Below are 16,518 nucleotides of genomic sequence, written 5' to 3'. Positions count from 1 at the left end.
TGGTTCGTCACTCTGTTCACCTTCGCACCCCTGGGCCAGACTGAGCTCAATCATAGGACCTACTGAAGAGTTGAGTCTTCAGTAAAGAGTTAAAGGTTGAGACAGAGTCTGCGTCTCTCACATGGATCGGCAGACCACTCCATAAAAATGTTGCTCTATAGGAGAATGCCCTGCCTCCAGCTGTTTGCTTAGAAATTCTAGGACAATAAGGAGGCCTGCGTCTTGTGACAGTATCATACGTGTAGGTATGTACAGCAGTACCAAATCGGAAAGATAGATAGGAGCAAGTCCATGTAATGCTTTGTAGGTTAGCAGTAAAACCTTGAAATCAGCCTCATCCTTAACAGTAAGACAGTGTAGAGAGGCTAGCACTGGAGTAATATGATAGTTTTTTTGGTTCTAGTCAAGATTCTAGCAGCCATATTTAGCTGAATTGTATTTAGTGCCTTATCCGGGTAGCCAGAGAGTAGAGCCTTGCAGTAGTCTAATCTTGAAGTGACAAAAGCATGGATTAGCTTTTTGCATAATTTTGGGACAAAAAATTTAAGATTTCTTCAATGTTACGAAGATGAAAAAAGGCTGCTCTTTAAATATTTGTTATATCTTTGTCCATTACAGAACAGTGCAAGTTGGATCCTAACTGTGGAAAAGCTCTTAGTATTAGATAAATGCCAAGATAAATGCAAATACTTGACAATGCAGGACAAGAGGCCAGGCATGTGAATGGCATAAACATAATTATTTACAGCAGTGACTTACTTGATTTACAGCAGTGCATCTCCAATTGACTCTTTTCTGTGCAGGAAGGCCTGTGTAGCCTAGTCCTTGGGATTTTGGACTATCACCTCATCATTTGAATAAAGCTACACTTCACTTTGCACCTTGAACCTTGCCTCGTGATGTGACATGACTATAAAACAGATTACCAACATTACCTCTTCCACAGAGGTACTTTTTCATCTGTTTAATTGAAGGAGCCTAATGTATTTAAAATAGTGATGGCATCATTACTGTGGAGGGATCACAAATCATGTTGACTGTAAACACTGTATTATGCACTTCTTCTCATATCTCATATGCATATCTTTCAACAACATTAAAGTTCAAACACCCAATAAATTAGAAAAGTACTATTCCAGTTACCTCTGGTTATCTTTGAGTATGTGAACTGACCACACACACACACACACACTTGTAATGAATCATTGTTTTGTGCTCTGACCTTGACCCTTGATTGTGATCTTCCTGATACTGATTAGAAACACTTGATGGCTTATTGTTTCACGGCCTTGCTGTTCCCCCCTGACGATACCCCACCCTGTTTGGATTCAAGGTTGTTCACAGAGGGATATTAGATTTACAACATGCCTAAAACGCAATCCAGCCGTGAATATACAGAAAATAATCAAGTGGTTTAGGTCTACATTGACACTAAATAAGAGTGTGGTATGTAGGCTTAACTCTAGTGTAAGTCATTGTGTGCGGCAAATGTTTCATTTGTCCTTCCCTGCATTAGTAATGAATTAGTAAAGATTTATTGATTTAAGCAACTCAAGTTCGGAGTTTGTTTTCTTTCTCAGTAATGCTAGGTTGTGGTAGGATGAGCAAAACAACAGCTGCGATGTCAGTAGATATCCAAACACACTTATATCGAGGGGAATTCCATCAAAGTCCTATAAAAATTGGAGTATGAGATAGGGCAGAAATGATAAACAACATAAAGCCGACACAATTTAAGTAAATTGGGGGAAAGGGAACAAAAAAGTACACCGATTTTGAGTGACATCACTTCCATGATGGACTCCCTCCTTTAAGAGAATAAGTTAGAGCCGACCCCAGGGTAGAGGAGCCTGGAACACTGTGGGGAAACGTCTAGACTGGACTGACCAGACGCACGGCACATCTGGATTTACACTTAGACCAGAGGACTCCTGCTCCAGCCAACAAGGTTTGTAAGATGAAGTACTGTATCGTTAACATTTATAACATAGGTTTGTCACTAATGCAAGAAAATGATAAATGAGTGGAGAGTTAAATCACAGTAAATATGCTGTTCAGATCATATTTAGGGTAAACCTGATTGAATTGCTGCCTCCTCTCATTTTCGAATCCAACTTAGAAACAAGAAGATTGTTTGTGTTGTCAGACTTTTTAACAGACAAAAAGGAGAACACTTTCTGTGGCTAAACTCTAAAACTCTTCGAACAGATTGAGGGATGTGAACAATAATATGTGGTTGACAGCATAGGGAAAGAGACAGCTTTTCAATAGTCTCTTAATACCTCATATTGAAGGGATTTCTGCTCTATAAAAAAAAGTTAATTAGCATTCGGTGCACAGATACAGATTTATGTTTATTTTTGAGCAAATAATGTGTGTACCACTCCTCCAGCAGCACAAATTTATAAGATTTTATTGCCGCCTTTTCGAAGAATGTTGGGGCTGTTTTTGTCATAAGTCGCAGCCGATGATGATAGTGATGTAAAACAGTGGTAAAAAGATAAGTATTGCAATCATAAAGCTGAGAATAAGTCTGGGGCAATGTGGCTCCCAAATGTTTTCATGACAAGAGATATTGATCCTCACTTTAACTTTCATTAATATTTTATCTTTCGCTACCTGAGCGTTTTTTATTTCCGGTCTACGTATCTGATATTTACAAGAAATGCATATAAAGATATGCATAATGAATAGCACACTGAAACAACCACTTAGCCACTTGTACAGTACTTTAATAAGACAACTTCCTTATGATGACTTGCAGACACAGTCTCTGAATAAATAATACAAAAAAGTCACATTGTGGAGCAGGGAAGTTCCATATTCTGTTGAGTTATAAACCACATGAGTCGCAGCTCCCATTACCACAAGTGCATGAGGACTGGATGTTATGACACAACCAGCATGAGCATGTGACTAACGTACTAGATTATACAGTAAACTTTATTAATTAATGCCTACTGAGAGTCACCTGTCTAGGAACGGTATATGCCATGTACCCCCCTCCCCCTCCTTGAACAACCCCAGTTACATTTACACAACATATTTCTCTACAGCTCCAAAATGGACATAATCACCAACTCTACAGACATGACAGGAAGGAACAGTACCAATACCAGCCACTGCCCATTCGCTGAGGAGTGGGACTGGCTCCACACCATGCAACCGGGCTACATCCTGGCCATCAGTGTCCTGGGGATTCTAGGTAACGTCTTTGTCCTGTTGGTCTTTTGCCTGCATAAGAAGGCCTGCACTGTAGCAGAGATCTACCTGAGTAACCTGGCCGCCGCTGACCTGCTCCTGGTCTCCTGCCTCCCCTTCTGGGCCGTCAACGTGGCCAACGGCTTCAACTGGCCCTTCGGCCCCCTGCTGTGTCGCCTGGTCAACGTGGGCATCAAGATGAATGCCTACTGCAGTATCTACTTCCTGGTTCTGGTCAGTGTGGACCGCTACGTGGCGCTAGTGCATACGATGAGCCACGGGAGGATGAGGAGGCCCTCCTACGCCAAGCTGGGCTGTTTGTTAGTGTGGGGCTTCGGGCTGCTCCTGGGCACCCCGACCATGCTCTTCAGAGCGGTGAAGTGGGTTCCAGACTTCGAGGTGACAGCCTGCTTTCTGGACTACCCCAGTCCCAAGATGGAGCTGGTGTTCAACGTGACGCTCATCGTGTTTGGGTTTGCCATCCCTGTGTCGGTGATCTCCTACTGCACCTGTCAGATCATCCAAGCCCTGAAGACCCAGGCCATGGAGAGATTCAACAAGGAGCACACGGAGAGGAAGGCCACTTTGCTGGTGCTGTCTGTTCTCCTGGCCTTCCTACTCTGCTGGGTGCCATTCCACCTGGTCACCGCTCTGGATGTCCTCCTGAGGGCAGCGGACATCTCAGGCTGCAACCTCAGCAACAGTCTGGATATCTGCAACCAGGTGTTTACCTACCTGGCCTTCTTCAACAGCGTGCTCAACCCAGTCCTCTACGTGATTGTGGGGAAGAACTTCAGGAAGAAAGTAATGGAGGTGTTCGAACAATTGTCTATGAGGAAGAAAATGGCCACTGGGTCACAACGATCACAGCTGTCTTCCACGCTCAAAACGCTGGCTTGAGCTTAAGGCACTAAAAGGGTACTAGTTATATTACTTTTATCTCTATGATAGAATTTGACACTTCAGCACCCCGCCCTCAGTTGACTGCATTTTATACTAATAACCGTAATAGAATCAATGTGCTTTAACTTAAAAGCCATGCATAAGTTTAGAATGTATTTATCAGTAATGTGTTATTTAGGAGGGCTGTTTCTTCTAATTCAGTGCAATATATATGAATATTGTTTTCTGTGAAATAAGCTGTGTAAATAGAATCTACCGATTGTGTTCTAGAAAGGAGTCAGAATTGACTAGTAATGTATATAGAACAGTTGTCCACTTTGTGTTACTTTTGAGAACATTATTGAAGTAAAAAACTAACCATGGCTGTCTTGTGGAATCATTTGAAATGCATGTCAATGTCAGACAACCTAAAACAAGAACCAGAGACTCCCGGTGAACCCTGGGTAAGTGATTTATGATGTTTTCTCTGACTAAATGTCTGGATGGCTACATTAGTGAATGTGTCACAGACTTTCCAGTGGTGACACAAGTTGTGTTCCTTTGTGTGGGAGGAGAACGTTACTCTCTCTTATTATGTGTTTTCCAAACCCCAACTTCATTGGCTAGACATGTTGTCAGGAGTGACTGTGGTCAGGGGCACACCCCCAGTTTGTCCCCAAAGTATAGTTGGTCGTGCCAAACAGGAAATCAATGTTTTGAGTGCACTGTAAAAATTATATATATATACCAGTACCCATTCAATGTGTTTTCTTTATTTTTACTATTTTCTTAACTGTAGAATAATAGTGAAGACATCCAAACTATGAAACAACACATATGGAATCATGAAGTAACTAAAAAGTGTTAAACAAATTAAAATATATTTTATATTTGAGATTCTTCAAAGTAGCCACCCTTTGCCTTGATGACACCCTTGCACACTCTTGGCATTCTCTCAACCAGCTTCATGAGGTAGTCACCTGGAATGCATTTCAATTAACAGGTGTGCCTTGTGAAAAGATCATTTGTGGAATTTCTTTCCTTCTTAATGCCTTTGAGCAGTTGTGTTGTGACAAAGTAGGGGTGGTATACAGAAGATAACCCTGTTTGGTAAAAGACCAAGTCCATATTATGGCAAAAACAGCTCAAATAAGCAAAGAGAAACGACAGTCCAACTTTAAGACACAACATTTTCCTGATTGACTGACCTTCAAGAACTTTGAAAGTTTCTTCAAGTGCAGTCGCAAAAAACATCAAGCACTATGATGAAACTGGCTCTCATGAGGACTGCCACAGGAAAGGAAGACCCAGAGTTACCTCTACTGTAGAGGATAAGTTCATTAGAGTTATCAGCCTCAGAAATTGCAGCCTAAATAAATGCTTCAGAGTTCAAGTAACAGACCCATCTCAACATCAACTGTTCAGAGGAGACTGCGTGAATCAGGCATTCATTATTGAATTGCTGCAAAGAAAACACTACTAAACGCACACCAATAAGAATAAGAGACTTGCTTGGTCCCAGAAATCTGTCCTTTGGTCTGATGAGTTCAAATTTGGTAGGTGAACGGATGATCTCCGCATGTGTGGTTCCCACCGTGAAACATGGAGGAGGAGGTGTGATGGTGCTTTGCTGGTGACACTGTCTGTGATTTATTTAGAATTCAAGGCACACTTAACCAGCATAGATACCACAGCATTTTGCAGCGATATGCCATTCCATCTGTTTTGCGCATAATGGGACTATCATTTGTTTTCAACAGGACAATGACCCAACAAATCTCCAGGCTGTGTAAGGGCTATTTGACCAAAAAGGAGAGTGATGGACTGCTGCATCAGATGACCTGGCCTCCACAATCACCCGACCTCAACCCTATTGAGATGGTTTGGGATGAGTTGGACCGCAGAGTGAAGGAAAAGCAGCCAACAAGTGCTCAGCATATGTGGGAACTCCTTCAAGACTGTTGAAAAAGCATTCCAGGTGAAGCTGGTTGAGAGAATGTCAAGAGTGTGCAAAGCTGTCATCAGTGCAAAGGGTGGAAAAATGGCACACAGAGGGGATGGCTGCCGTTTTACGGGCTCCGAACCAATTGTGCTATTTTGTTATTTTTTTTCGCATTGTTTGTATCTAATTTTGTACATAATGTTGCTGCTACCGTCTCTTATGATCGAAACAGCTTCTGGACATCAGAACAGTGATTGCTCACCTCGAACTGGAGGAAGATATTTTCTTTAATGAGTATGAAGCGAAGGATATACTGCTTCACGGAGACCAGACACAAATCCCCATCATCCGCGTGCCTTCTGAGAATTAGTCGGCGAGTGAACAAACCACCACTACCCTCTGTATTATTGGCCAACCCGGAGTCATTGGAAAACATATTGGACGATCTACGATTAAGACTATCCTACCAATGGGAAATTAAAAAACGTAATATTTTGTGTTTCGCCGAGACTTTGCTGAACGACGACACGGATAATATAGTGCTGGCTGGCTTTGTGTTTCGGCATGACAGAGCAGCTATGTCTAGTAAGACGAGGGGCAGGGGTGTGTGTCTATTTGTCATTAACTGCTGGTGCACGATGTCTAACATTAAAGAAGTCTCAAGGTATTGCTCGCCTGAGGTAGAATACCTCATGATCAGCTGTACCCTACACTATCTAGCACAAGAGTTCACATCTATATTATTCGTAGTCATCCATTTACCACCACAAACCGATGCTGGCACTAAGACCTTACTCAACAAGCTGTGTAAGGCCATAAGCAAACAAGAAAATGCTCATCCAGAAGTGGAGCTCCTAGTGGCCGGGGACTTTAATGCAAGCAAACTTAAATCTGTTTGACTTAATTTCTAGCAGCATGTCACATGTGCAATCAGAGGGGGAAAAAATTCTAGACCACCTTTACTCCACACACAGAGACGCAAAGCTCTCCCTCACCCTCCATTTGGCAAATCTGACCATAATTATATCCTCCTCATTCCTGCTCACAAGCAAAAACTAAAGCAGGAAGTACCAGTGACTTGCTCAATACAGAAGTGGTCAGATGACGCGGATGCTACATTACAGGGCTGTTTTGCTAGCACAGACTGGAATATGTTCCGGGATTCATCCAATGGCATTGAGGAGAATATCACCTCAGTCACTGGCTTCATCAATAAGTGCAACGTCGTCCCCACAGTGACCGTACGTACATATCCCAACCAGAAGCCATGGATTAAAGGCAACATCCACACCGAGCTAATGGCTAGAGCTTCAGCTTTCAAGGAGCGGGACACTAATCCAGAAGCTTATAAGAAATCCTGCTATGCCCTCAGACGAACCATCAAACAGGCTAAGCGTCAATATAGGACTAAGATTGAATCCTACTACACCGGCTCTGACGCTTGTCGGATGTGGCAGGGCTTGAAAACTGTTACAGACTACAAAGGGAAACCCAGCCACAAGCTGCCCAGTGACACGAGCCTACCAGACAAGCTAAAATGCCTTTCTTGCTCGCTTTGAGGCAAGCAACACTGAAGCATGCATGAGAGCACCAGCTGTTCCGGATGACTGTGTGATGATGCTCTTCGTAGCAAATGTTTAAAGGTCTTGCTCACAGGTCAACATTCACAAAGCCGCGGGGCCAGATGGATTATCAGGACATGTACTCAAATCATGCGTGGACCAATTGGCAAGTGTATTCACTGACATTTTCAACCTTTCCCTGGCCGAGTCTGTAATACCTACATGTTTCAAACAGACCACCATAGTCCCTGTGCCCAATAAAGCCAAGGTAACCTGATTATCGCCCCGTAGCACTCACATCGGTAGCCATGAAGTTCTTTGAAAGCCTGGCCATGGCTCACATCAACACCATCATGCCAGAAACTCCAATTCACATACCTCCCCAACAGATAACGCAATCTCAATCGCACTTCAAACTGCCCTTTCACACCTGCACAAAATTAACACCTATGTGAGAATGCTGTTCATTGACTATAGCTCAGCACTCAACACCATAGTGCCAACAAAGCTCATCACTAAGCTAAGGAGTCTATGACTAAACACCTCCCTCTGCAACTGGATCCTTGACTTCCTGACGGGCCGCCCCCAGGTGGTAAGAGAAGCCAACAACACATCTGCCATGCTGATCCTCAACACTGGGGCCCCTCAAGGGTGCGTGCATAGCCCCTCCTGTACTCACGGTTCACCCACGATTGCTTGGCCAAGCACAACTCTGTTTGATCTGCGTCCCCAGATCCTCAAGAAGTTCTACAACTGCACCATCGAGAGCGTCCTGACCGGTTGCCTCACCTCCTGGTATGGCAACTGCTCAGCATCTGACCGTTAGGCGCTACAGAGGGTAGTGCGTACAGCCCAGTACATCACTGTGGCCAAGCTTCCTGACATCCAGGACCTATATACTAGGTGTTGTCAGAGTAAGGCCCAAGGAATTGTCAAAGATCCCAGTCACCCATGTTATAGACTGTTCTCTCTGCTACCGCACGGCAAGCGGTACCAGAGCGCCACAAGTCTAGGACCAAAAGGCTCCTTAACAGCTTCTACCCCCAAGCCATAAGACTGCTGAACAACTAAACTAATCAAATGGCCACCCGGACTATTTACATTGAACCCCCCCCTTTTTACACTGCTGCTACACGCTGTTTATTATCTATGCAGAGTCACTTTACAAATTACCTCGACTAACCTGTACCCCCGCACATTGACTCAATACCGGTACACCCTGTATATAGCCTCGTTATTGTTATGTACATTTCTTCTGTTACAATTTGATTGATTTGATTCTTATTTTTTTCAACTTTATTTTATTTAGTAAATATTTGATTAACTCTATTCTTGAACTGCATTGTTGGTTAAGGGCTTGTAAGTAAGCATTTTACGGTAAGGTTACCTGTTGTACCTGTTGTATTCGGCGCATGTGACAAATTAAATGTGATTTTATTTGGGTGGCTACTTTGAAGGATCTAAAATATAAAATATATTTAGATTTGTTTAACGCTTTGGTTACTGCATGATTCCATATGCGTTATTTCACAGTTTTGATGTCTTCACTATTATTCTGCAATGTAGAAAATTGTCAAAATAAAGAAAAACCCTGAAATTAGTAGGTGTGTCCAAACATTTGACTGGTACTGTATATCATTACGCCTTTCTTTGAGGGCCTAGTCACACCCTAATGCAGTAGTCTGAAACTCCTGATTTACAGGTGACATCAAAGTCTACAAGTCACATTATGATGGTTTGCAAATTGATGTGTAATTCATATTGGAATCCAGAGTGACAATATCTAACAATTGGAACATTTAAATCACCTGCAACTTATACTGATTACTGCCAAGGTAGGGTGAATGCATTTTAAGACTACCTAAATGATATAACTGGAACAGCCATTTCATTAACGGGTGTTAAAAGTCCAACTACTAATAGATTGTATTAGTTTAGAAAAATGTATGTTATCTATGTTTGTGTAGCATATGATTAATCAACCCAATGAATCTACATTCAAAAACACAGGTATTGAAATAAACAATTCTGAAAATCATCCTGTAATAGAGCTTTCTGGGAAATATGTTAACGAGGGGAGTGGTTTTGAGCAAACATACATTTGTAATTTTACTCTAAAATCTTGCTCAAATTCAGCTAACTTCCAGCAGAGATTGTTGATTCCACATACAATTCTATGGCAACAAGCTACAATAGAATTGTCAGCTTGCTCAACATTTGGAAATATAGCTAAACCACTCAACAAGATGTTTTACATTGTTTGTTGAGTGAACAAACATTCACACATTACTGCAGCTCAATTTCTTGTCCTTCTGAATTACACCCAACTCACAGAATAATCCTAATTAAGCCATTGGTTAAATTTGCTTTTTTGCTGTGTGTTTTTACCATTGTGTGGGTGAAGTAATTGATGAGGAGCAGAGAGGAAAGCATTTTGCTGTCGGTTCAAAAACTGAGTGGTACTCCTAGTTTAAAAAAAAGAGTGGTACTAGTCAGCACCAATAATATTCTCCCCTGTTTCCCACGAGTACCCTACATTTACTCTCCTTTTGATAGACTGAAAACATACATTGTTGCATTCCACTGAGGCTGTGCTGACTTATAGTACTGTGAGGTGGGAGATGTCATCCAGATTAGAGAGAAGGACCATCTGTTACCTGCAGCTGTGTTTAGATGACTGTACATCACACTGATTTATGTAAAGAGCTGAGGTGTGCTTCACAAGGCAACAGCACGCACAGCCTGTGCACTCTCACTGATAACAATATTAGCCATTCCATTCTCTTATCCCCAGTCCATTAGCTCGCCATCCACTTTAGTTTGAACCAGATAGTAGCGGTTTGAGTGAAATTAGAGAAGCAGTGGTACACATTTTTAGTACTTTTGACATCAAAAGCTTTTTTGATGTTTTATAATATAACATTTCACTTCAACATTGACACACACATTCGGTCTTAGGACAGCTCCCCAAATGGTCTCAAACTGGTCAAGGGACCCTCTCATAGAGAGTCTGCTCATTGTCAAGAAGGAGTGTAACCACACAGAAGCCTGGGAGTGGGTGTACTGTATGCAGCCAGCCTACATGTCCATCATCTGCCTGCTGGGCATGCTGGGTAACTCCTTCATCCTCTGTGTGTTCTGCTTCCAGGATAGACATGCCACCATGGCAGACATCTATCTGGGTAATCTGGCCGCTGCAGACCTCCTCATGGTGTCCTGCCTGCTGTTCTGGGTGGTGGCCGTCTTACAAGAGTTCCACTGGCTGTTCGGCGAGCCCATGTTTCAGCTGGTGAACATTGTCATTGGGAGGAACTACTACTGCAGCGTCCTGTTCCTCACGCTGGTCAGTGTGGACCAGTACCTGGTGCTGGCTCGGCCCCTGTCGTCCCAAGGGGAGAAGACCAGCATGGGCCAGCGAAATCTACCTGGGTGTGTGGGTGGTGAGCGGCCTCCTCAGCCTCCCCGCTCAGTTCTTCCGCTCTGTCCACTTTTTCCCCTCCCCTGGAGGTGGAGGCGTGCTACATGACGTACCCCCACAACGGCTGGAGGCTGCGATACAACCTGCTGTCAACATAGTGGGCTTCCTGGTTCCTGTACCTATTGTGTCCTTCTGCAGCTACCACATCATCAGGGTGCTCCGGGACAACCAGACGAGCAGGATGAGGAGCACGGCGGCAGGCTGGAACGGAGAGGAAGGCTACCCACCTAGTAAACATCACCTTGGCCGTAATCATCCTCTGCTGGCTGCCTTACCAGGTGGTTATCTTCCTGGAGACCCTTTATCACTACAAAGTCATCTCTGGTTGTGGCTTGGTGGATGCATTAGACATCAGCACTCAACTGGCAACCTACTTGGGCTACAGCAACAGCTCACTGAACCCTTTCCTGTATGTGATTGTAAGAAAGACACATATTATTACCTATAGCCCTCAAACTCATCTCTGGACCTTGAAGCAAGTGCCACCCCCTTTTTCATGATTAGGATCTTGTCTCATCGCTGCAACTCCCCAACTGGCTCGGGCTCGGCGAAAGTTGAGTCATGCGTCCTCCCGCCTAACCGCGCTTCTTAACATCCAGATTGAACTACAGGCTTTAGTGATGCCGCAATACTGTGATGCAGTACCTTAGACCGCTGAGCCACTCGGGAGGCCCTATGTCGCTTCATTTCTTTATTGTTCCCCTCTAGTCAAGGACTGATTTAGACCTGGGACACCAGGATGGTGCAATTAATTATCAGGTAGAACAGAAAGCCAGCAGGCTCTGGACCTCATAGGGTAGGAATTGAATGCCCCTGACCTATAACATGGATCTACAGATGTAGCATCTTAATTTGACATATGTCGTCACAGCAAAAATAATCCTTCAACAAGATAATTTGAACGTTTAGTCCATAATGTTGCTTGATCGGTGGTTAGGCTGTTAGCTGGCAAAAAGTAGGCTACATGAACAGTGCAAAACTGTTTTTAATGTAACCGTGTGTTAGTGTAGGTTTTCAGTGAATTTATGTAAATCACAAAGCTCATCTGCAATGCAGGTCATAATCACTCATAATGAAATATAAACAGAGGGTATTAAATTATTACCTTTAAATCTACTGGGGAGAAAAATTATGGATTAAGCTAGCTCCTTGGCCCTGGGCCTGTGGTTGTGTATGTGTTTTTACACGGTGCCAAAATTCGAAAATAAAGGTGAACAATTGGAGAACAAGCTGTTCGCTTCACAAAATACATGTTTTCTCTCTTTGAGTATTCATACATTCTGACCTGACCTTCAGGCGAACTGAAACTGGCTTATAAACAAGTTGAAATACACGGTCGGACAAGGGTGTGGAAGAATGTTGTATACAGAACCAAACTTTCCAGCACATCTCTCCCTAACTCAGTGAGAAGCTTAAAGACGAACAACACTACATGGTCTACTGGGTTGGTGTGTGGGATAAACTACAGTGTTTTCTTCTCCTTACTAAAATATATTTTCACACGATTGGCACAAGGTAAGCGATTTCTTACAAATGCATATTTTAACAAATGTTCCTTGGGATGACATTCAAAAAGTTGGCTTCATGTGTCAGGCTTCTGAATAAAGTAATGGTATAGAGACAAAGTAATTTAGTACAAATGAATACTGATAGATAGACCAAAAACACTGAGACAGACACTTTTGAGGTTATTCAACTTGACAAAAAGAAAGCCTTATTTATTTGATCAGTCATATATCTGTATGTTAAGGACGTTCTGCTCAGAGTTGCAACTGATAAATGGAAAACCAAAAAAAAGAATTGGCTGTTATATGAGTTACTAAATCACATTTGAAAAAAAGTGATCAATTAGTTCAAGTCAAGTCTTTATCAAAACATCATACTTAAATCCCACATTTGTCACACAACACCAGAAATAATAAAGTTGTTGTTGGATTCAGCATATTTATGCAACCACAGCTAATTGGTTGATGACCTTTCAAGAGAGTTTGGACTCTTTAGCGTTAAGTTTTGATAGATATCTGGCTTTAATGAAGACGGTCTGGAGATTGATTACAGATTTTTTTTTCTTTGGCTTTAATTTCCATACACACATAAAGTATTAAACTTCAGTGTCACAATATTAAGATGAATATTGTTGATTAGTGGATAATATGCTCAGATATTACATTTTGACATTTTCTTATGACAACAGAGCTGGTGGTCTCCATGGCTATGCTCCTGTCAGAAAACAACAGGTCTTTCCTTCCCACCACCAAGACTCCTCTCCACAATGCCACAGAATGGATCCTGGTCCACAGCATCATCCCTCCCTACATCTTCACCCTGTGTGTGACGGGGCTGCTGGGTAATGGCTTTGTCCTGCTGGTCTTCCTTCTCCAGAGGGAGCAGTGCTCCGTCCCAGAGATCTACCTGGGAAACCTGGCCCTGGCTGACCTGCTCCTCCTGGCCTGCCTGCCCTTCTGGGCCATGAACATCCTTAATGACTACAACTGGCCTTATGGAGACTTCCTGTGCCACGTAGTCAATCTGTCTATCACTGTCAACTTCTACACCAGCATCTACCTATTGGTGATGGTGAGCGTGGACCGCTACTTAGCGCTGGTGAGGACCATGAGGGCCAGGTGGCTGAGGAGGAAGCGCTACGCACGGGCGATATGCCTCATACTGTGGCTGTTTGGGCTGCTGATAGGGGGTCTAGCTTCGCTTCACAGAAAGGTGACGTTCATTGAGGAATATCGGACAATGGCGTGTATTCTGGAGTATCCTGACCACTCCGGGGAGTCTTGGAAGCTGGCCCACAACCTCCTGTTGAACATAGTTGGCTTTGTTGTACCTGTTGTGGGGATTTTTTCCTGCAGTTGTAACATTATCAGAGCCCTGAGGAAGAGGAGGAAGAGTGTTTACATAGAGGGTGGAAACGACAGGAAGGCCACAGTCCTCGTTTACGCCGTGACGCTGCTGTTTTTTGTGTGTTGGAGTCCCTTCCAACTCTTCACCTTACTCGATATGCTGTGTGATGCAGAGGTCTTGGATGAAACGTGGCATTATACACTGGACATTGGTACCCAGTTTTCAACCTACCTAGCAATTCTGAACAGTAGCCTAAATCCTCTGTTGTATGTATTTTCTGGTCAGTATTTTAGGAGGAAAGTTAGCACCATCTACAAGAGAACGAAGAATCGCAGGAGATCTGATACAATGGCATTTCAGCTTTCAATTGTATCAACTTACCTCCACAGGACTGATCAAATCAAACCTGTTGTAATACAGACATGAGTTCCTGCATTTTCCTGCACATTTGTTTGATATCATGTAGTTATTGCACACTAAATTGCATTTTCAACGTTGAATTACACAATGTAGCCACATAAAATGTGTGCAATCTTGAACTACATTATGTAGGTCTATAAGGTTTAGATTGTGTAGGAGATATGTTTACGGCCACGGAAATTATGTGATATAAATACTATGCATGCCAGTCTCTCTTGGCTAAGAATTGAGGAGACTGACTGAATCACTTATTTTTATAAGAAACATTGTGTTGAAAATCACAAATTGTTTGCATAATCAACTTACACTCAGCTCTGACAAACACACTTATCCCACCAGACATGCCACAAGGGGTCTTTTCACAGTCCCCAAGTCCAGAACAAATTCAAGAAAGTGTACCGTATCATATAGAGCCCTTATTGCATGGAACTTCCTTCTATCTCATATTGCTCAAATAAACAGCAAATCTGGTTTCAAAAAACAGATAAAAAGCAACACTTCGTGGCACAACACCTCTCCCCTATTACACCTAGATAGTTTGTGTGTATGCATTGATATGTAGGCTACGTGTGCCTTTAAAAAATATATTTGTAGTTCTGTCCTTGAGCTGTTCTTGTCTATTGACGTTCTGTATTATGTCATTCTGTATTATGTTTTGTGTGGACCCCAGGAAGTGTAGCTGGGGCTTTTGCAACAGCTAATGGAGATCCTAATAAAATACCACAACAAATCTCACAATGTCATCTGTCACAATGTCACTTTTAATGCAGAATTTTACTTTTACAGACCTTTTTCTGAGACAAGCAAGAGAGATTTTATGTTCTAGCAGTGAAGATCACGGGGTGATTTTTAACGTTTCCTGTGTGTGTGTGTGTTACACCATTCTAGATTGCACCAAAACCTTGTCTTGTCACAATAAATGATGGCCTTTAAAATGCCAAACACATCTATATTAACGCCTAAACATTGTATGACATTTCTCTCACAAGTACCCACATTTACTGTACCTCTACCATTCTTCTTTTCAATAAAGTTATTTAATACATATGAGGGAATGTCTCCTGTGTGGCATTGGAGAGAATACGATTTGTATCTTGACACAAATATCAATGATTCCCAAGACACCTATAGGAATAAATGCATAGTCATTTAATGATAATTTTACAAGACCAAAGTCAGGAGAGGTGTCTGCCTAGCTGTGCTCTTTTGCTTTCTAGACTGGTTCTGGTTGCTCATGTTTGTATATATATAGTTTGTTAACTTGAGTGTATGACCACCCACATTCTACAACTATCTGCATGTGCAGGTCTAGTAGTCAATTTTGAGATGTCAAGTCGTTCTTCACACCCAGGAGACCCAACGGAGAGAAGTTCCAAGCTATTAACTGCAGATGAGCCAACGTCATGTTTGTTGCTATTCATAATAGTTGTGGTTCCTGCACCACAGAGAAGTTTACACCGTAGCCTAACATCTTTACAGTGACAAAAGTATTGTTTCAGGTCACACTTTATTTGGATAGTCTGGATAATCATACTATCAACAATTTGTTGATAAGCAACTGCTTGCTAAGATTACGGTTAGGGTTAGAATAAGAGTTAGGATCAGGGTTAAGGTTAGGGCTAGGATTAGTGTTAGTAGATAGTTAGTCCATTTGTAGATGCTCTAGACTATCCAAATAAAATGTTACCCAAAAGTCACCTCTTGGAAAACTAACTCTCCTCTTTTGTGTGCTTAAACATATACATATGATTTATGACCCGCAAACCACCCATGTATAATTGTTGAGTTCACCATTCACTCGTCTGCCCAGCACACAGTTCTCTCATCAGCAGTGCTGCTCTCATGTGATAGCTCAGAGGGAATTTAACAGAGACAAAGAAATGCTAGAGACTAACATTGTTTGACATTCACTTCAGGATACTACGCTCAACAGTCACATCTTTGACCATGAGAGAATGCAGGTTCTAGAGCAAAAATCATGAAATTCCTAGTGAAATCTTGGCTTATAAAATAATTTCTGGTACTGTCGTGTCTTTGGCATCATTAAAACTGAAGACCTATCCAATAACTCTCTGTAATTATTATTAAGCGATTAAACTGATTAATCCTGTAACTGTAATTAACTAGGAAGTCGGGGCACCAAGAAAAATATTCAGATTACAAAGTTATCATTTTCCTAA

The 16,518-nt window shown here is 42.3% G+C and overlaps 2 protein-coding genes and 1 pseudogene across 2 annotated transcripts; all 3 read left to right on the top strand.

The window, feature by feature from the left end:
- The first annotated feature begins 1,768 nt into the window (after nucleotides 1–1,768).
- On the top strand, nucleotides 1,769–4,827 carry LOC129813432 (B2 bradykinin receptor-like). The gene is made up of 2 exons (XM_055865766.1): nucleotides 1,769–1,948; nucleotides 3,057–4,827. The coding sequence occupies exon 2, from the start codon at nucleotides 3,064–3,066 to the stop codon at nucleotides 4,099–4,101; it is 1,038 nt and encodes a 345-aa protein (XP_055721741.1). The 5' UTR covers nucleotides 1,769–1,948; nucleotides 3,057–3,063; the 3' UTR covers nucleotides 4,102–4,827.
- Nucleotides 4,828–10,260: 5,433 nt separating this feature from the next.
- On the top strand, nucleotides 10,261–11,577 carry LOC129813375 (B2 bradykinin receptor-like; annotated as a pseudogene).
- Nucleotides 11,578–11,597: 20 nt separating this feature from the next.
- Nucleotides 11,598–15,340, top strand: bdkrb1 (bradykinin receptor B1). The gene is made up of 2 exons (XM_055865198.1): nucleotides 11,598–12,580; nucleotides 13,260–15,340. Exon 2 carries the CDS (start codon nucleotides 13,274–13,276, stop codon nucleotides 14,342–14,344), a length of 1,071 nt encoding a protein of 356 aa, XP_055721173.1. The 5' UTR covers nucleotides 11,598–12,580; nucleotides 13,260–13,273; the 3' UTR covers nucleotides 14,345–15,340.
- Nucleotides 15,341–16,518: the final 1,178 nt, after the last annotated feature.

Source organism: Salvelinus fontinalis, chromosome 16 (genome assembly GCF_029448725.1).
Source record: "Salvelinus fontinalis isolate EN_2023a chromosome 16, ASM2944872v1, whole genome shotgun sequence".
NCBI classification, from domain to species: domain Eukaryota; kingdom Metazoa; phylum Chordata; class Actinopteri; order Salmoniformes; family Salmonidae; genus Salvelinus; species Salvelinus fontinalis.
This window is presented reverse-complemented; position numbering and strand designations above follow the sequence as displayed.